This window comes from Aotus nancymaae, unplaced genomic scaffold (assembly GCF_030222135.1).
Source record: "Aotus nancymaae isolate 86718 unplaced genomic scaffold, 86718_ANA_hifiasm-v0.15.2.pri h1tg000043l, whole genome shotgun sequence".
Lineage (NCBI taxonomy): Eukaryota > Metazoa > Chordata > Mammalia > Primates > Aotidae > Aotus > Aotus nancymaae.
The window spans coordinates 15,043,318-15,064,475 of NW_026988457.1; the positions used below are offsets into that span (position 1 = coordinate 15,043,318).

Here is a 21,158-nt window from a genome sequence, read left to right on the forward strand (position 1 = left end):
AGTGGAGGATGTAGGGAGAGGGAGAGCTAATGGAATGCTGGGTTTAATACCTAGGTATTGGGTTGATCTGTGCCGCAAACCACCATGGCACATGTTTACCTGTGTAACAAACCTGCACATCCTGCACATGTATTCCCGAACTTAAAAGTTGAAGGCAAAAAACATATGATAAACTATAGTAATTAAAACAACTTGAGACTAGGAAGAGACATGATACATATGGAAATGTAGTTTATCATAAAGTTGTTGTGCTAAATGAATGCAGGAGAGAGTTCCATGAATGATGATGGACAAGCAACTTCTGCAAGAAAGATCAAAACTGGTTCCTTAATTTGATTAAATTTTACAGAAATCTAAGATTTGAGCCTAGAAGATGGGAATAGAAGTTTTCAAAGGCAGCACAGGTGAATTTATTTATAAATTTGGGAGTGAGGGAGATCCAGAAATTATAAAAAGATTGATAAATTTGGCTGCATGAAAATTCAAACCTTTTATTTGGAAAAAAAACCCATAAAATTTAAAAATGAACTGTTAATGAACATTCAGGATATGCATAGGCTAATTCAATTTTCTTTTATTCGTTCATTAAACATTTGAGTATCTCTTATGAGGCAGGCCTGGATCTAAATGATAGGCTACAGTAGTAAACAAGATAGATGAGATCCTTGCTCCTTTAGAGTTTATATTCTACAGAAACGCAACCCATAAACAAGTGAGAAAAATAGCCAACCATGATCCCATGCAGAGGATTCAAACACACTGATGTGAGATTCAGTGGCTCAGTGACTATTTTAGGTTGAGACTCAGGAAATGTCCCAGAAAGTGGATAAGGACTTCACATGAATCAATAAGGAAAAAACAACCAAACAGAAAAAGGGCCAAGAGATAGGAACAGGCAGTTCACAGATAAACTACAGGTTGCCTGTCAGTTCAAAATGGTCATTATCTTCACTCAAAATCAAAGAAATATCAAAACAAGAGATAAAATGTTTCCATTGTACTGACAAAAATCAGAGAAGTTTGACCAAAAAAAAAAACCTCTGGTATAGTATCTAAACTAGTGAAAACTAATCTAGTTTTTGGAGGTCAATTTAGCAATAAGCATCAGAATGTAAGACATATACATCCCTTGCAGAAGTGTTCAAATATGTATGTATACAGATATTCACAGCTATATTATTGAAACTTTAAAAGTTCAGGGAAAAATATTAATGCCCATCAACAAAAAACTTGTGCAGTAAGTGAGACCATCAGCACAATGAAATACAATGAGACAGTTACAAAGAATAAGGTGGATCTTTTGTCAGGTTGAGCAGGAGCCTTATGGAGAGATCTCTAAGATACACTAAGTGATAGAAAACAGGTTCAGAGCCATTTTCTTGGGATGCTTCCATATAAATAGAAAATATATGCATAGGTCCATTTCAACTTTTATATGCTGGTATGTATCTAATGAACATTTAATGAAAAATGACACGAGAAAATGTTAACTGTAATTAACACTGGGTAGAGGCACTTGGAGTGTGAATGGGCAAGAAAAGGATGCTTTACTAACTTACATAGCTTTTTGGCTTTTGAACCGTGTACATACTTTTTCCTCATACCATCAGTAGGAATTTATTATCAGTGTGAGAGGCCATTTCTGTTTCCTTACACTTTATTTTAAAATCCCAATAAATATGTAATTTTTAACACAGAGAGATATAAAAGACCAAAACACTACATATGAAGCTAAGAACTGTTAGGGAGGAAGAAAAGAAGAAGGGAAGAGAGCAGCATACATCATCCTATTACAGAGGCAAGAACAGGGGAGAAGAGATAAAGACCAGGAGGGAAACAGGGACGGGAGCTGATGAGGCATCACCATGCAAGGACACTGCTCCAGATGGCCAAAGGGAAGGTGCTGGCATCACTGCATTCAGGATTATTATCCTATAACTAGCAAAGCGTATTTACTAAGGAGAGGCTGGTTTTTCCTTCCATGCTAAGAAGGATAATTTCAGCTGATTAATTTGTTCTGCTGATCTGACAGTCACCGAGGATGTGTCTGCATGCCTTATAAGCATATTCTTGGTTCATTTACTGAGTTCCCACCCAGAAGTTCCATATCTAGAGTTCAGCAAATAAAAAATAAGTTGTTCTTGTTTCAAGGATCAAGCTCGGGGCATGAAAAGAACCAAAGTGCCCTAAGCAGGAGGGCAATGACATGCAACATCTGAGATATTGTTAAGGCCTGGCCTACTCAATGCATATTGTCACACACCAACCATTTTCCGGATACCTAGGTTCATGCTGAAGGTACAGATATCAGCTCCACCCTGAAGTAAGTCACAGTATAATGAGGCAGACTCTGATACAAGGCAAAAAGAAATGCATTGCTAGACACAACTTCAAGCTACGTGACACGGGAATACGAGGAAGAAACGCAAACAAGAGAAGGGTGTTCAACACTTTTTGTTCATGCATGCCTTATCACTGCGCTGCACAAATCCCTACATTCATACAGAGCTGTGTACAAAAGAGGGTACTTTGGTGATATAATAAACAAAACACCATCTTGGAGACTGCAAGTGTGGAACTTCCTATAAACATTGGCCAAGTGTTATATGGTAAATGAGGACAACACTGCAAATAGCGCCACTGCCTGTGGCCACCCTGCCGATGCAGTGCTCACCCGGGAGGACTGCTCTGCTGGAGAGCTGCAGGATGGCACCCTTACCTCTGCTTGGAGCCCAAGCCAACAATAAGAAGAGGGGTTGCTATTTCCAGCAAGAGGTGCAAACATCATTTGTTTGGGTTCCAACTGTCTGGCAGTGCGCTGTTCTACAGAAGGGTCAACTATACAACAGACAGGTGTGTGTAAGGCTGGAGGCATGAGAAACCTGACAAGGTTAGAAGGAAAGCATGCTCCAAAGCAAAGCTTCAGTGTAGTAATTGAAAATGAACATGGGGTCATTTTAAAACCATGTCTGAATCCCAGCAGAGTGTGTTCCAACATGGTTCAGCTTGACTGCTTTATGTAAACACGAAAATGTCATCGCCTGGCAGGACAAATTCCTCCCAGGAGAGGATGTTCTCACAACACAACAAGAGGAAAAGGATAGTGGAAGCAGGAGAGTTGAGGCCATGAAGTTCAAGAATGCCTTCCTTTGAAGGTTTAATACAGAAGAGCTTTCAGGAGCGGGATGAGAGTTTAAAGCAGTCCTAATTCTCAGGCATCCCACAGTAATGCCTTTGCCCTGAAGAAGAAAGATGGCCTTGGCTATCAAGAATGGGGAAAAAAGGAGAACCTACCACCCAACATTTATAGAAAACCAACCAAATCGAAGGACATAAATACTAATGGGTCCCGTAGAGTTCAAAAATAACACAAGCAATGTATACTCTCCTCTTGTTAGTTTTTAATTTTTTAGTTTTTTAGTTGATACTTTGTACATATTTATAGGATACAATTTGATATTTCGATACATATATATGTTGTAAAATGATCAAATAGGGGCACTTAGTGTGTCCACGATCTCATAGTGAGAATATTCCAAAGCCTTTTATCTAGCTATTTTGTAACGTACAATATCTTACAGTCAACCACAGTCACTCTACTGTATAACAGAACATTAAAACTTATTCCTCTTATCTAAGTGTAACTTTGTACTTGCTGTTGCTAGTTCTATCATTTTAACATAAAGAGAAATAAACTTCCAGCTACGATAATCATGGAATCACAGCTCTATGTCTCCCACCTAAAAATACTTCCTATCAACCTCCTTCTAACTTTCAAAAGTAAATTTTCTCAAAGAAGTTATTTATTACAGAAAATATAGTAAGTATAGCAACTGTAAAGAAAAACATAGTAATCGCTCATAAAAACAGCCCACCCAAAGATGAACTCCTTTAAAATGTCAGTATATTTCCTTGTTGCCTTATATACTTATCATGTTGGGTCACATTTTCAGGTTTAGCATGTGCCAGGCATTAGGATACACCCTCTATGTGATTTCTCTCATTTGAGCCTAGAAACAATGTTGTGAGATAAAGAACATCACTGTCATAATAGATGAGGCTTTAAGAGATGAAGTAGTCTGCACAAAATTCAAGGAGGAGGTAGGTTTCAAAACTTATCTGCACTCTATTTTATAATCTTTGTTATTTTCATATACGTGAGCATATTTCTATTATGCTATTAAAATATGGTAGTAATTGCTGCATGGTATTTATTCCAAACTCCAAAACCATCACATCTTCTATCACTGAACAAACTGTTTCAAATTTTCCATTACTCTTAGTTTTAAAATAAACAACCTTGTACATATGTCTTGTGTGCATCTCTCATTATTTCCTCAGAATATATGTATACCTTTAGATCTAATATTTTTACTTTTAGGAAACTCTTCAGAATTTGACATTGCCAAAGTGCCTCTCAGTATAGTACTTGAGTGTTTGTGGTCTATATTGATATCTACTAGTGGAAGTTCTCCTTATCCCAGCAAATACACAAATTATTATTCATATTCTTCTAAAGTGTCTTGTTTAAATTTCATTTTTCTCCCAGTTGAAATCAGAAACAGCATTTTCAAATTACCTCAAATTCCATTGCAATTTATTACTAGAATGCATTAAGCTTACAAGTAAATTTGGATAGAACTACAGTGACTGAAATACTGAGTTTTGGCACTCAGGAACACTAGCCATCTCTGCTTTGTTCAAATTGACTTTTATGTATAATAACCAAAGCAGCGTGGTACTGGCATAAAAACAAACATATAGACCAATGGAACAGAATAGAGAGTCCAAAAATACACCCACACATGTAGAGCCAACTGATTTTTGGCAAAGGTGCCAAGAATATACAATGAGGGGGAAAGGACAGTCTCCTCAATAAACAGTGGTGAGAAAACTGAATATCCACATGCAGAAGGATGGAATTAAACCCTAATCTCTCACCACATACAAAAAAAAAAGACTCGACAGTTTTCACAAAAAGGCGTTAGAAAAAGTCAACTCAAAATGGATTAAAGACTTTAAATGTAAGACCTGAAATATGAAAGTACTAGAAGAGAATATAGTGGAGGCTGGGCGCAGTGGCTCACGCCTGTAATCCCCACACTTTGGGAGGCTGAGGCAGGCAGATCACTGGAGGCTAGGAGTTTGAGATCAGCCTGGACAATATGGCGAAGCCCCATCTCTACTAAAAATACAAAAATTACCCAGGCATGGTGGCACACACCTGTAATCCCAGATACTTGGGAGGCTGAGGCATAAGAATTACTTGAACCCCAAAGGCGGAGGTTGCAGTGAGACGAGATCATGCCACTGCATTCCAGCCTGGCTGACAGAGTGAGACTCTGTTTCATTAAAAAAAGAAAAGAAAAGAAAAGGAAAAAGAAAATATAGTGGAAAAGCTCTATGACGTTGATCTGGGCAAAGATTTTTTTGGATATGACTTAAAAAGAACAGGCAACAAAAGCAAAAACAGACAAATGGATTACATCGAACTGAAGTTTCTACACAGCAAGGGAAACAATCAACAAAGAGACAATCTACAGAATGGGAGAAAATATTTGTAAACTATATATCTGATAAGGGGTCAGTATCCAAAATACATAAGGTACTCAAAACAACTCAATAGCAAGAGAACAAAGAATGTGATTTTTAAAATAAGCAAGAAGGGCCAGGTGTTGTGGCTTATGCCTATAATCCCAGCACTTTGGGAGGCCGAGGTATGTGGATCACCTGAGGTCAGGAGTTCAAGACCAGCCTGGTCAACATGGTGAAACCCTGTCCCTACTAAAATTATGAAAAAAATAGCTGGGCTTAGTGGCGGACGCCTGTAATCCCAGTTACTCAGGAGGGTGAGGCGGGAGAATCGCTTGAACCTGGGAGGCGGAGGTTGCAGTTTGCCAAGATCATGCCATTGCACTCCAGCCTGGGCAACAAGAGTGAAACTCTGTCTCAATAAATAAATAAATAATAAAATAAAATAAAATAGGCAAATGCCTGAGTAGATATTTCTCAAAAGAAGACATACAAATGGCCACCAGGTATATGAAAAAATGTTCAACATCACTAATCATCAGGAAAATGCAAACTAAAACCACGATGAGCTATTATCTCACCCCCGTTACAATGCCTAGAATCAAAAAGGACAAAAGATAACAAGTGCTGGCAAGAACATGGAGGAAAGGGAACCCTTACACGCTGCTTGTGGGGGTGTAAATTAGCACAGCCATTATGAAAAGAGGAATAAGGTTTCCTCAAGAAAATTAAAGACAGAAGTACCATATGATCCAGCAATCCCACTGCCGGGTATATATCCAAAGGAAATGAGTACGTCAGAGCTATCTGCAACCCCATGTTTATTGCAGCACTATTCACAACAGCCAAGATATGGAATCAACCTAAGTGTCCATCCATGGATGAACAGATGTGGAATATATACACAATGGAATATTACTCCACCATAAAAAGAAGGAAATCTTGTCATTTGCAACACCATGGATGAACCTGGAGGACATTATGTTAAGTGAAATAAGCCAGGCACAGAAAGACAAATACCACATGATTTCTTTTGTATATGGACTTTAAAAAACTGATCTCATAGAAATAGAGAGTAGAATTGTAGTTACCAGAGCCTGGGGTGGTTAGGAGGAATGGGGTATGGTGAAATGTTGGTCAAGAAATACATAATTACGGTTAGGTATAGCGAATAAATTCAAGAATCTACTGTATGGCAAGATTAATGACAGTAGTTATACTTAAAGACAATAAATAATGATCATATAGTCTTGAAAATGCAAAGAATGTTAAGTGATCTCACCACAAAAATGGTAACTATGTGAGGTAATGCATTTGTTAATTAGCTAGACTTAGCCATTTCACATTTATATACTTCAAAACATCATTCTGTACATTATAAATACAAATAATGTTTTCTGTCAATTAAAAATGGACTTTCTGGATTCCAGGAAAGTTTTAAATTTTGTTTTAGCTGTTGAACAACTATTTAATAGTTGCTTTTTGATTAGATATTTTTGTCCCATAATATATTTTCTAATTAATTTTTGCTTGTATTTGAGAAAGTTGTTGATTCTTGTATGTATTTTGTAACCAACTCTTTTTTTTTTTTGGCTCACTGCAACCTCCACCTCCCAAGTTCAAGTGGTTTTCATGCCTCAGCCTCCCGAGTAGCTGGGATTACAGGTACCTGCCACCGTGCCTGGCTAATTTTTAGTAAAGATGGAATTTCACCATGATAGCCAGGCTGGTCTCGAACTCCTGACCTCAGGTGATCCACCTGCCTCAGTCTCCTAAAGTGCTGGGATTACAGATGTGACCCGCCGCGCCCAGCCCAACTCTTTTGCTAAACTCCATTTGTTCTCATCATTTTTTAGTTGATTATCTTAGTTTGCACAGGCAAATTGCTCCCATCCATAAATAACAATCTACTTCCAATAATTAGAAAAGCTCCTTTATTTTCAGTTTTATCAAGTTGGTTAAAAAATATTCAAAGCTTGTTCCATTCAGTAAAACCAGGGACTTTCTTTTTAGTTAAAAAGGAAGTTTTCTATCAGATAACTTTGAGTAGCACAAGGCTGGAATTTCCAGAATAATACCGGCTAACATATAGTTTAGTAGGGGTTACAAACATCCTTGTGTTGTTGTTCATAGTTTTAGTATTTTACCACTGAAAATAATGTTGGTTATTGGTTTAGAAGCCTATATGTATGTTAAGAAAAACATGTCTCTATTTCACTGGTGTTTTCTAATTGATAGTAGAGATTAAAATTTATCAATGTCTTTTTGTGTAACTAAAGAGATAACCAATATTCTTGTCTCATGACCTATCCTATTGCAGTGATAAGATATAAAAGGTTTTAATATGTAACTAGTCATCTTTGCATTCCTGGAATAAATCCTACTTTGCCTTGGTAAATTGCTATTTAAGAAAAAATTTCATTAGCTAGAATATTCTTTCAGATGTGAATCTCTGCCTTTATAAGACTGGTCTATCTGTGAGAGAGAGAGAGAGAAAAAGAGTATGTATGTGTATGTGTGTATGTGTGTGTGTGTGTGTGTGTGTGTGTGTGTGTATGTGCACACACCTGAACGTGCACATGCGCATGCTTCCTTTATCAGATTGTGACATCATAGGGATAGTGAAATAAAATTCTAAAATGTTTTGTCTTTTTCCTTGCTCTGAAATAATTTGTAAAGCATAGGGAAAAAATCTGTTCCTTGAAAATTTGAAGGAAGTTGCCTCTAAAATTATCCAAGTTCAGCCTCTTGGGGGAACTAATTCTCAGAAAACTTTAGAAATCACTTGCATTTTCATTTGTCTTTATGTATTTTAATTATGTGAGCCTTTAGAGTTATACTTTTTCCTAGAAAATCATTCAGTTAATCCAGATTTGTAATTTATTAGCATAGCACTGTCTATAGTAAGATAATCTTTTCCAAATCTATGGTTCTAGTCCCTCATTTCTAATGCTGTGTATTTGCATTTTTACTAATCTCTTCTTGATTAGACTTACCAAAGATGTGTTCATTTGTTGACCTTACCAAAGAACAAGCTGTTGGATTTTTATAACAGCTGTTTCTTAGAGTTTTATTAGTAATTTCTGTTCTTATCTTAATTACTTTCTTCAGGATCATTTATTGTTTTTGTTCCAAGTTCTTGGATTAGATGCTTAATTCATTTAGTTTCTTTTTTCAGTGCTGAATGGATTAAAAGGTTATAATTTTCTTTAATACAGCTTTACATGAACTCCCTATAAAAAGGCTCTCACTATAATTTTGTATGTGTTCTACAATAATAATTTTTTCTGTCACCAGTTTATTTTCTGACTTTCAGTATTTTACTGACTCTTTTATATATTTTGTCTATAAAATAAATGACCTTCTAAATGACTATAAAACCAATAACCATGCACAATCAATAAGTGCAATCAGCTTATCAGATATTTCAAGAAATTTCTGAAAGGGAGAAGGAGACAGGTTACATTACAAGGGAAAACCGATGTGCAGGATAAATTGGAGCTAAGTACACCTCCTTCTGAAAGAGCTATAGGAAAGAATACTGAGACCATCATTAAGATGATCAGTTAGAAAACTGCACTGAGAGCAGCTTGGTGGTGGGTTCTTTCCCTTCCCACACTTGCACTGCACAGTAGGCAGCAAGAGGTAAGCAGTGAATGGGAGAGGCATGGCTGGGCTCAGAAAAACAGGGCAATGTCCCAAGTACCTACTGACTATAGGAGAACACAAGGCTGCCAACACAGAAGACAAGCTCCTACATACCTCATTCAGCAGTGTATCCAAATAGATATAAGGAGATAAACAAGAATAATCAAACATTTGGGAAAGAATTCCATGGAGATAAAGATTAAAATGGAAATATGGTAAATAGAACACTTTAATGTTTGTATAGTTACAAACACGCAAACATTAAATGAGAAGATGAGATGAGAAAGAATATTGCACTTATAAAGCAGAACACTGTTATGAGAAAGTAAACCAGCAATCTTGGTAAATAAACAAACTCAGTATGTGCCAAATAAGCAGAATGAGAAGTTATGAAATAATTTAGTGAGCAGGATGCTCTAGCGAAAGCTTTCTTCCAGAATACAATAAAAAAGGTCAAAGAGATAAGAAGTATAAGAAAACAATGAAGGTATACACAGAATAGATCTGAAATGTCCAAATCCACTTGATAGATATTCCAGAAATGGAGAGCAAAGACAAAATGGGGAAAGATACATCAAAAAAAATTAGGAAGAAAAAAGGAAAACTAAAGAGAGACATGTATTTTCAGATTAAAAGAGACAATCAAAGGCTACGCAAGATTAGAAACAAAAACAAACACTGTGAAATTTCTTATAGCACGGGAAGGGGGAGTGGAGAGAAGGAAAAAAAACCTAAATAAATGAAACAGAAAATTCAGTGTCAGTTAAAAAAAAGAAAGAAAACATAATAAAATATAAATTACATAGTAAGAATACAAACACATGCAAATATGCTAGTAATCATAATAAATGAGAACACATCAAATCTACCTATTAAAAGAGATTCTGAAACTGGGTAAAAGAGAAACATGATATTTTTTCCACTCAAAATCTACTTTAAACCATGACACAGAGATGTTAAAAGTAAGTGATTAAACAAATGTCATGTAAATACTAATTAAAAAACTGGTAGAAGGATGATTAGAATCAAACAAAATAGTCAGAAAAGAAATCAAGCTGACAAATCATTAAATGTGAAAAGCAGTATACTTCATTTTGATAAAATCTATCCTAAAAGGTAGGCTTCCCTTAGTCTCATTGGTCAAAACTGTATCATGTGTCCATAGTGAAACCAATCATAGTCAAGGAGAATGGAATTCCCATGAAGAGTTAGACCACTTTGGGAATGAATCCCTGGAGCTGGGGTAGCACCTGCCTTTTCTGAAACACAGTTCATGCAAAGTAGGACTGACACTTGAAGAAAAATCAGAGCTGCAGATGAGCAGGCAATCAACAATATTTAATAAACCAGCCTGAAATTCTCATAACACACAATTTATTTCCTTGCAGCACTAGTGGTATGATTTTGCTCTGTGTCCCCAGCCAAACCTCATGTTGAATTGTAATGCCCAATTTTGGGGGAGGAACCTGGTGCAAATTGATTAGATCGTGGGGGCAGATTTCCCCCTTGCTGTTCTCATAACAGTGAGTTCTCAGGAGATCTGGTTGTTTAAAAGTGTGTACCATTTCCCCCTTTGCTCTCTCCTGTTGCCCATGTGAAGATGCCCTTGCTTCCCCTTCTCCTTCCACCATGATTGTAAGTTTTCTGAGGCTCCCCCAGCCATGCTTCCTGTACAGCCTGCAGAACTGTGAGCCAATTAAACCTCTTTTCTTTATAAATTACCCAGTCTCCAGTAGTTCTTTATAGTAATGAAATAACTAATATAATTAGTTGAACTGATTACTACAAAGTGATGAATCACTATAAAATTTAAAAGTATAATATTGTATTTATTTGTCTCCTTTTAATTGTCTACCTCCTCCCTTACATAGTAAGTAAACTTCAGGAGAGCTGCAACCTTGTCTCTCCTGATCTTAATTATAGCTTTGGCAACTTGCACAAGGCTTGGTATAGAATAGGAACTCCATACATGTTTGCCAAAAGAATGAATGAATGAATGCTGGGATAGATTAGTCTAAAACAGATCAACCAGAATAATACAGTTTTTAAAAAAGGCCAGAAAAAGGAAAGCTTTAAAGTGGTGTTAGATAGTGTTACTATCTAGAGTTCAGGGAGAAGATAGGAATTAAAAAAAGACCACTAAACTTTATGTTCAGAAGCGAGTTCACATTTAGAAAGCAATTTCAGTAACAGCATTTGTGACTATAAAGTGGATCATAAGGAATTAAGAATGAAGTGGGTAATAAAGAAGTGGTTACAGTAAGACTACCTTTGTCTTTTTTAAAATTTGGTAGAAGCAGAAAATGTAATATCTCTGAGGCTAGCAAAATCAAGGAAGGGGTTAGCTGGTTGATTTTCGAATGGTAAGAGGAGGTGAGAAGTTCACATGTGCTCTATAATCTTCATGACCCACTGGCACCAACTGTGGCATATCTCTGACAAAAAAAAAAGTCTCCAATGGAGAAGAATGTATTAAAGGTATAGAAAAAAAGAGGAATTAAAATAAATTTCTAGAAGAAGAAGGAAGTGAATCACATGTAAAATATCTAGACTTTAAACTTGAGGAGGTTTTTTGTTCCCAGAGCCGAGAGTAAAAATGGGAAAGTCAGACAGACACATAGAACAAAACTTATGTGCTGCCACCTAAACTTAACCTAGGTTACTTAACTAAGAATTATTCCGTACAGGTAGCCAATAAATATTTGTTGAATAAATGGAATAAACAAACACATCACTGGATGCAATGATAGAAATGTATTGTGCTTTTTATCTTTTTATCATAAACATGATCCTCCAGTTTTCTTAAGGTAAATCATTTAAGTGATAAGGAATGAAAGGTTCTACAAATAAAGAAATGCCTTCAGTGGACATTTGCCAACAACAACACATCAGGCAAAAAAAGAGAGAAGTAAAAATAAGGTAGAATAGATGGATAAACATCCTTGTGTAGTGTACAGTTATTGAAATCCCTAAGGATGGAATTATTTATATATTAAAGCAATTCATTTCCTTGAAAGCTACGATAAGTAAAAGGAAGCAATTTATGTAAAAAGACATATAACGAAAATATGTTCAATCAATAACCAGAAAATGTGTATATATCAATATTTATCTATGTCTAGAATAAAAACAAGATTAAGAAATAAAAACTTTAATTTTCACTATTTAAATTAACTGCTCAACCTGAAAATTAAATCCTAGATCTAGTATTCTAATTTGTTAAGCATTCGCTTTGTCAAAAGTTCTACTTTTAATACTTTTATATTTCAAATACATATACCAAACTTTTAAAAACACTTTAAAATCCACTAGAAGTTATTTAAAAATAAATCATATCTACAACTGACTTTGCAACATTCACCGCAGCATGCTAAGTACTTCACAATTTTATGTTAAGTTAAAAGCTCATAGAAACAGATGAACATTTTTATGTCATTTGGCAGATATCATTAAAATGCACCAGATTTAGCTTCTACTTGTTAACTACTACAATCTTACCATAACATTGCTATTTAAGTGTAGATTTCAAGATTAGAACTCTGTCAAAACAAAAAGATTTTTATTGAAAAAAAAACTACTAAGGGATAAAAATGTTTCACGGTTCATCTTTGCCTACACAGGAACTAAATAAGGAAGTTTACAACTCACATAATTTCTTTCAAGGATTTAATGACTACCTATGGTGCACAAAACAGCCTGCTGACACATGCCAGGTGAAACCGTGAATGAGAAAGGGGTTCCACATTGTTAGGAAGAAGGTAGCACTCAAAAAGGTCAAATTATAGCAACAGCAATTAGTACAAACAGTCCATTTTTCAATGGAATTTTTACACACAATTGCTGTAATAAATTACCTTGTTGGGGAAAGACAAAAAAATAGATTAAACCAAATCAAGGAAATCAAAACAGGAGTTCAAATTCTAGTTAATTATATAATTGAAGACATAGATTTGATAAATGTTCTATAAGAAACAGTGACAGGATTTGTCAACCACTAGCATGGCAAGAGGAAAAGTTGGAAAATAAGAATGATGGGAAAGATAAATTATTTAGCTAGTTGGAGTCCCACCCCACTCCCTTTTTTTTTGTTTAAAGAATCTGAAATCAAGTGGCACTTCGGAGTTAACTATGGGTCTTTCTCATCATCCTCATCTCATGCTGAGGAGCTTTTGGCCTATTTATTAAAAGCAGGTATGGCCATCAAGTATCCCATTGACTATTTTCAGTTACCGTACTAGAAATTTCATATTGTAATGAAGATTATTCTTTAAGCACTTTTCTTAGAATATGCTGAATTCATCTCGCTGATTTCCATTGCTCAAAATAGATGGAATGCCTCACATATTTGTATACCCGTGTAGCGTAACTTCGTTTTACTGTATGGGTATAACTATTTTTAGTGAATGTTTATGCCAGTTTCATAACTTTGGAAGGCTACTTTCTTATGCATTATCGCATTCTCTGGACACCACCTTTAATTTCATATATCTTTGGTTTAAAAATAGCGGTGATGGTGATGGTGTTTTGTTTTGCAGATGAGAAGTTCACCAGGGCTCTATCAGCTTCTTTGTGATCTACTACCAACAAGTATGGCAGATCCACTGTAGCCTCCATGAGGCTAGGTAACATGAAAGTTTTGATCAGAAGGAGCCACCATCATACTCTTAAAACACATCCAGAAATGCACCTTTTATTTTCAATGCTTGTATTCCTGTTTTCAGGATTTTCATGTATCTAAATATTTCTGTTCATAAATTCTTCAAAATTATCTAGTACCTCAAATAAACAATTAGCAATAACTATCAGGGGCTTGTAAGTACCTTTTGATGTTGTTCATCCTTCATCCTTTGTAATTTTCTGTTTTCTTCTGCCCTTAGAGAATCTCTATAAGCCCAGCTTCTGTCCTGTAAAGGAACAGAGAGAAAAAAAAAAAACTCAAAAACTTAATAGGATAAAGTATCACCACAGTACACCAAGCTGCCTACCATAGGCCTGGTGCTAATAACTTAACCTCTGTACTGAGCGTATAGTAAGCTCTCCATACACACTTGGTTATTGAATGATTTATGCATATATCTGAAGATGTCCCTTGGGATATATGAAAAGAAAACTAGTTTAAGCACAATCACCTGGCACATTTGAAAGGGTAATCTAAATGTTTAATTAAGCTTTAAAAATACCCCTCGGGGAGCATCACACACTGCACTCAGCTGGGGGCGGCTAGGGGAGGGACAGTGGGGAGTGAGGAGGGTGGGGAGGGATAACGTGGGGAGAAATACCAGATATAGGTGATGGGGGGATGAAGGTGGTAAACCACCTTGCCATGTATGTACCTGTGCAACCTTCCTGCATGATCTGCACATGTACTGCAGAACCTAAAGTGCAATTAAAAAAGAATCCCCGCCAGGCGCGGTGGCTCACACCTATAATCACAGCACTTTGGGAGGCCGAGGCGGGTGGATCACGAGGTCAAGAGATCGAGACCATCCTGGTCAACACGGTGAAACCCCATCTCTACTAAAAATACAAAAAAAAATAAATAAATAAAAATTAGCTGGGCATGGTGGCGCGTGCCTGTAGTCCCAGTTACTCAGGAGGCTGAGGCAGGAGAATTGCCTGAACCCAGGAGGCGGAGGTTGCGGTGAGCCGAGATCGCGCCATTGCACTCCAGCCCGGGTAACAGGAGCGAAACTCCATCTCAAAAAAAAAAAAAAAAAATCCCCTTGGAGATAATCAACAGTTTATTCCTTCTAGTGGAAGTTTAGGACATTTTCAAGAATATTTCAACTAGCTGATCAGTCAGTATTAAAGACAAGCAATGGTGGCATTGTCTGTAGAAGCACTGGTATGTCTAGCCCATTAATGATACCTGATTAAGCAGCCTGTCAACTAGTGGTTGATACCATATAATTTCAAGGATGCATACTTTCTAAGTGCTTGCATCCCTAATCTGTATGAAGCTTATTTCTATTTCTGAAAAGGAAAACAAAGCCTGTTCAGGAACATATGACAACAAAGCCTTTGGAGAACCACCATGTGGGAGAATGCCCTTCAGTATCTCTGACCCACCATACCAGAGTTCCATACCCTGGCATGGTGACCATGTGTTCTGAAATTTATGGCATTTCAAGTGTTCTGTTTATTTGTCATATGCTTTCTCTCCTTCACATTGATTTGCAGCCCCAGCTTCTGTAAGGCAAAGAGCTAATACTTAGGAAATTACAGCACCATCATGGCAGCAGGTTACATATTTCAGACCTAGTTCTCAGGACTAATAATCCATAAAGTTCATATAAGCTGGTTCCCCCGTTTTCCAACCTACATGAACTTTTATATATTTTTTCTCAAGCTCTTCTTAGTTTATACTCCCATTTCTGTCACTATAAAAAGCCATATACCATCAAATAATAAGAACCACTTCCCAGAAAAACAGAGAAGGTTTCAAAATGATATCATCTATGGCAGTGCCAACTGGAAAACTGGAGCTTTATGTGTTCAGAAAGCTCTTGTTTATCCAAACCCTGCTGCATTGGGCAGGTAAGCATACATCCTATGACTTTCTCTTATTTGCACCCTAAACTCAGGGGACAGTGATAAGACACAGAAGGGGAACAGTGATTCTCTAACAACTTCTTTTTATATTAGAGAAGGTTTGTCTTTATCACAAATATTCCATATAAGACCTAGGGAGGAAGGGAGGAAGGAAGGGAGGGAAGGGGAGGAGAGGGGAGGGGAGGGGAGGGGAGGGAAGGGAAGGGGGGGAGGGAGGGGAGGGAGGGAAGGAAGGGAAGGGAAGGGAGGGAAAAGCAGGCAGGCAGGCAGGCAACTTCTAGTCAAGATATTAAAAGGCAGAATAAAATATTTAGTTAAAGCAACTTGAATTCAGTTACAACTTGAATGAAGTATCTAAATTCTATTTGAATAAACTCTCTTTAAACTTGTCATTTTGTTGTTCTTTTATCAGAATACAGGTCTTAGTTTTTGACTAGAAAAAAGTGGTTATTAAACACCTTATTATTCAATAAGGTGCCATAAAATAGGCCACAGAAACTGGGAAGTCACGTGGCATCTGAACTTATGAAAAGTTCAAAGTTACTTGCAATCCTAATGCTTTCTTACCCAGCTGTGATCCCTAGGCAGGACAGGAAGTTTCTGTTCAAAAATAATAGGGAAAAAGTGATCACTATTTTCTTAGATCTAAACACTAGAAATCTCTAAGTCACTGTATTCACACAAATTTTCTAACATTGAAATATTCATTTAATACAATATTGTTATATTTTTGTCATTCAACTAAAATACACTTTTATTTATCCTCCCCCAAAGCTATGCTTATAATGTATTCATTCAATTAACAGTCTTTAAGCCTCCTCTGTGCAAGCCCTGTGTCAGGACACGAGTCCAGACCTCAAGCATTTATAGCTTAGTGTGAAAGACAAACTAGAAGATTAATGATTACAGTACAGCATGACAGGTATTATAATAGAGGAACCCAAAAAGAAGAATATTCAATTAAACTGGATCAATGACACTTTCCAAATCAAGTAAGATTAAGTTATATTTCGGAGAGTGAGTAGGAGTCTGACTACACAGGGAGAAGAGCGGCACATGGGCAAATGGAAAACAGCAGTGCATGAGTTTGCTAGGGCTTCCATAACAAAGTATTACGATACTGGTGGTTTAAATAACAGAAATTTACTATCTTATAGTTCTGGAGGCTTGAAGTCCAAAATCAAAGTGTCCTCAGGGTTGGTTCCTTCTGAGGGCCATGAGAGAAATATCTATTCCAGGCTTCTCTTTTGGGCCTGCAGACTCCATCTTCATCATACATCTCTTCACATCATCTTCCCTGTATGCATGCTTCTGTGTCCCAATTTCTCCTTTGTATAAGGACACCTTTCGTAATGGATTTGAACCCACTCTAGGAGCCTCATTTTAACTTATTTCCTCTGTAAAGATGCTACCTCTGAATAAGGTCACATTCTGAGGGGCTAGGGGTTAAGGCTTCCACGTAAATTTTGAGAAGTGTTAGTCTCAACCCATGACAAGCATTAAGTTCTCCTTTCCAGATGGTGGAGTAAAAATGTTCCTGTTCCATTCTCCCCAAAATTACCCTAAACAGAGGAGAAAATGAAATACACACAAGCTCTATCTTCAAAAACCAAGAGATCCATATTTACAGAGGACTATCCATGAAGGCAGAGTAGGTAAAGAAACAGTAAATGACTTAGACAGGAAAACAGCAAACTTGAAGACTTGCTGGAAGGGGCTAGAGGACACCCATGGGGAGCCAATTCTCTCCACAGAGCAACATGAAGCCCCAAGAAATGGATGCACCAGCTACTGGGGAAGACAGATGGGTAATAGGCAGGTAAAAAGAAAGGAATGACTAGGAAGTTTCATATAGTGTCCTGACACAGGGCTTGCACATAGGAGGCTTAAAGACTGTTAATTGAATGAATACATTATAAGCATAGCTTTGGGGGAGGATAAATAAAAGTGTATTTTAGTTGAATGTCAAATGAAGCCCTTCACCCCTATATACCTGCTCCTGCCTTGAAAATGCAGGTGCTAATTCACCCAACACAAACAGGAAATGAAAAGTGTATTTTCTAGATAAATTAAACTGGGTACACATGTAAAGACAGCAGCAGCGGGCAAATGCCAGGCTGAGAATGAAATGACTTTACAAAGTCCTGCATACTGACCAGTAAGCCTCTGAGACCCTGTCTTTGAAGTTTTATTCTGCTTCCTGTACTGTTTCTTCTGAGAACTATAAAGTGACATATATTTTTAAAGTAAAAAAGAAAAAAAAAGGAGTTTGGAGAATTTAAAAAAAAATCTCCCACCTTCCCCCCTCAAAAAAACCCAAATCAGTAAAATATTTAGAAGATAAAGTCAAGAAAATATGCCAAAATATAGAAAAAAAAGTAGTCAAAGATAAATTACAGGAGAAAAATCTCTAAAGCTAGAAGATAAATCCAGGAGGTCTGCAATTTGAATAATAGAAATTCCATAAAGAGAAAATGAAGGGAAATAAATCAAAGAAATAACACAAGAAAATCATCTAGAACTAGAGATGAATTTCCAGATTGAAAATGAATTTAAAAAAGACTTTCACACTAAATTACATCATTACAGAATACCAGAGAAAGAAAAGATGATATTAAAGTATTTTCAGAGGAAGCAGAGAAAAGCCCTCATATAAGGCCTGAAATTCACATGGCCTTGAATTTCTCAGGAACCAGTACTCAAAGTTAGAAGAGCAATGCCTCAAAATTCTGAAGGAAAATTATTTCCAGTTTGGAACAGTCATCAGTAAAAACGCAACCAAAGCATGAGAGCAGAATAAAGATAGTTTCAGACGTGAAAGGACCTGAACATATTTACCTTCCATGTGTCTTCTCTTGGGAAGCTATTAAGTAATATGCTTCACCAAAACAAAGAAATAAAGCAAAAAAAGTAAAAGAAGTGAGACCCAGAAATCAGAGAACCCAACATAGGAAAGCAATAAAAGCAATTCCCAAGATGACTTTAAAACAGTGATCCTCACCCTTGGCTGAACATTAGAATCACCTGGGGGGCTTTTTGAACCCCTGAAGCCCAGGCCACAATACAGCAGGCTCGCTGGAGGTGCAACCCAGGTGTCCGTGATTTTTAAAGCTCCTAGGTGAATCTAGTGTGCAGAGGAGGCTGAGAACCATTGGGTTAAAGGAGAATCCCAGAACAACAGCTGTGCAGCAGGCCTACAAACACCCAGGACAGGTTAAAGCAGGAGGAAAGAGGGATCCAGGAGGAAGAGAAAAGAAAAAACAAAATTGACAAGTTATCTGACAGGCATAAAATGGAAAATTGTTTAGAAATTTGCATCAAGAGGCATTTTGTAGAACAGTCACAAAAGCTGTCAGAAGACAGTCAAATGTTCAAAGGAAACTAAGAAAATGCTATAATATGTTTAAAAAGATGTACAGGAAGATGTAACCAGAGTACACCAATTGGCTTGGCAGTGAGAAAATATTTATATAGTCATAATAGGGAAAGCTCAAATTACTGAATAATTATAAGAATCAGAGGAAGAAATGAGTTAATAAGGTCTAAAACTGATTCGTCAAGAGAGAGCAACACATACTAACAGATATTCAGAGATAAGAAAAGAAACAGGTGGTGGGGTCCCCAGCACCTTAATGACCCCCTAAAGATGTCCTAATCCCTGGAATCTGAATGTTTCTTTATATGGCAAAGGGACTTTGCAGATTAAGGATCTTGAAGTGGAAAGATTAGCCTGGATGGTCCAGGTGGACCCACTGTAATCAAAAAGGTCAGTATAAGATGAAGGCAAGAAGGTCAGAGACGGTGCAGAAGGTGGGGAGAGATGGAAGCTAAATTGGACCAATGAGGCCATGTGCCAAGGGTTTGCGGGGACAGGGGACAGATGCCCCCGGAACCTCCAGAAGGAAACATTCCTGTTGATACCCTGATTTTAGCATTTTAAAACTCATTTTTTATTTCTGACCTCCAGAAATGTAAGAGAATATGTTTTTGTTGTATTAGGACACTACATTGTTGGTAATTTGTTACAGCAGCAAGGTGGAAGTGGGATTCAAGTGCCACAAAGGGACACATATTCATTGAATGAAGGTTTTATTCTACTTCTTAATGAATGAGCATGTGACACGTAGATAAAAATTACACTAACCAACCTGAGTGCTCACAGTAGTGTGAGAGAGGATGGCCAGAGAAGCATGAGCTATAGAGCTTGGCCCCTCAGACATTAACATACACACACATCTCCCATGGATTGTATTAAATGCAGGCTCTGAGTCAGGAGGTCTGCAGTGGAGCCTGAGATTGGCCTGCATCTAAATCTTTGCTCCTACTTTCAAAAGCTTTGCTTCCCCTTACCCCTTTGCAGAAGAAAAGATTTAGCCTCAGGGGCAGACCCTAGAGGACTAGAGAGGGGCAGTTCTAAAGAAAGAGACAGAACCTAAAACTGAGGGAAAGAGGAAGGGGCAGAGAGAGGAAAGGGCTTTGTGCCTAAGCTAAGACATTCTGATTTTATCCTTGAAGACATGAGGGACCACTGAATGATTTGGGGCAGTGAAACACCAGGATGATATATTTTTTTTGTTATTCTTTGTTAAGGAAGTCAGGGCACAAGGCGGGGTGCAGGGGCTCACTCCTGTAATCCCAGCACTTTGGGAGGCCGAGGTGGGTGGATCATTTCAGCCCAGGAGTTTGATATCACCCTGGGCAATGTGGAAAAACTCTGTCTCTACAAAAACTACAAAAGTTAGCTGGGCATAGGAGTACATGCATGTGGTCCCAGCTACTCAGGAGGCTGAGGTGGCAGGGTAGCTTGAGCCTGGGAGGTGGAGGTTGCAGTAAGCCAAGATCACACTACTGCACACAAGCCTGGGTGACAGAGTGAAACCCTGTCCAATTAAAAAAAAAAAGTGAGGGCAGCAAAACAGAGACTAGAAGTCATTTCTTATTTAACTAGAAATATGCAGTGAAGATCACTCAGGAAGGTATAATGATGCTGATACTTCTGCCTACGCACACGATACAAAGAACTATATTAATCCACATGCAAAAGTGAACCCTGTAAATATCTCTTGTCTGAAGTCCTACGCCAAAAGGAATTTTCTTGTAACCACTAAAGGATTTTTCTTGTAATCTTTTACATTGACATAATTTTCTAGTATTTATTAAATCCCCATCTGCCAATGGCAGATCCACCTTTAAAGGAGAAAAGTACAAGAGAAAAAGTCTTCTCAGAAAAGTTACATTAGGTAGTAAAATTAAAGTATTAAAAAAAAGCAAATATAAATTCTTCCAGCTCATCACACCCCATATAGATAGGAATCACATAGTGTTCACATTCTATACGTTGACCATAGCTAAAATAAACTGCAGGTGTCCTCTTTTTACAAAGAAATGTTCTTCACAGAAGTGCAATGTACATATTTGATTTTCCT

The 21,158-nt window shown here is 37.3% G+C and overlaps 1 protein-coding gene across 1 annotated transcript in view; it reads right to left on the reverse strand.

The window, feature by feature from the left end:
• Positions 1-21,158, reverse strand: part of EPSTI1 (epithelial stromal interaction 1) — a 97,625-nt gene that overhangs the window by 15,859 nt on the left and 60,608 nt on the right. Inside the window, exon 8 of the mRNA XM_064361781.1 lies at positions 14,001-14,084. Coding sequence (XP_064217851.1) covers positions 14,001-14,084 — 84 coding nt within the window. The remainder of the gene's footprint in view (positions 1-14,000; positions 14,085-21,158) is intronic.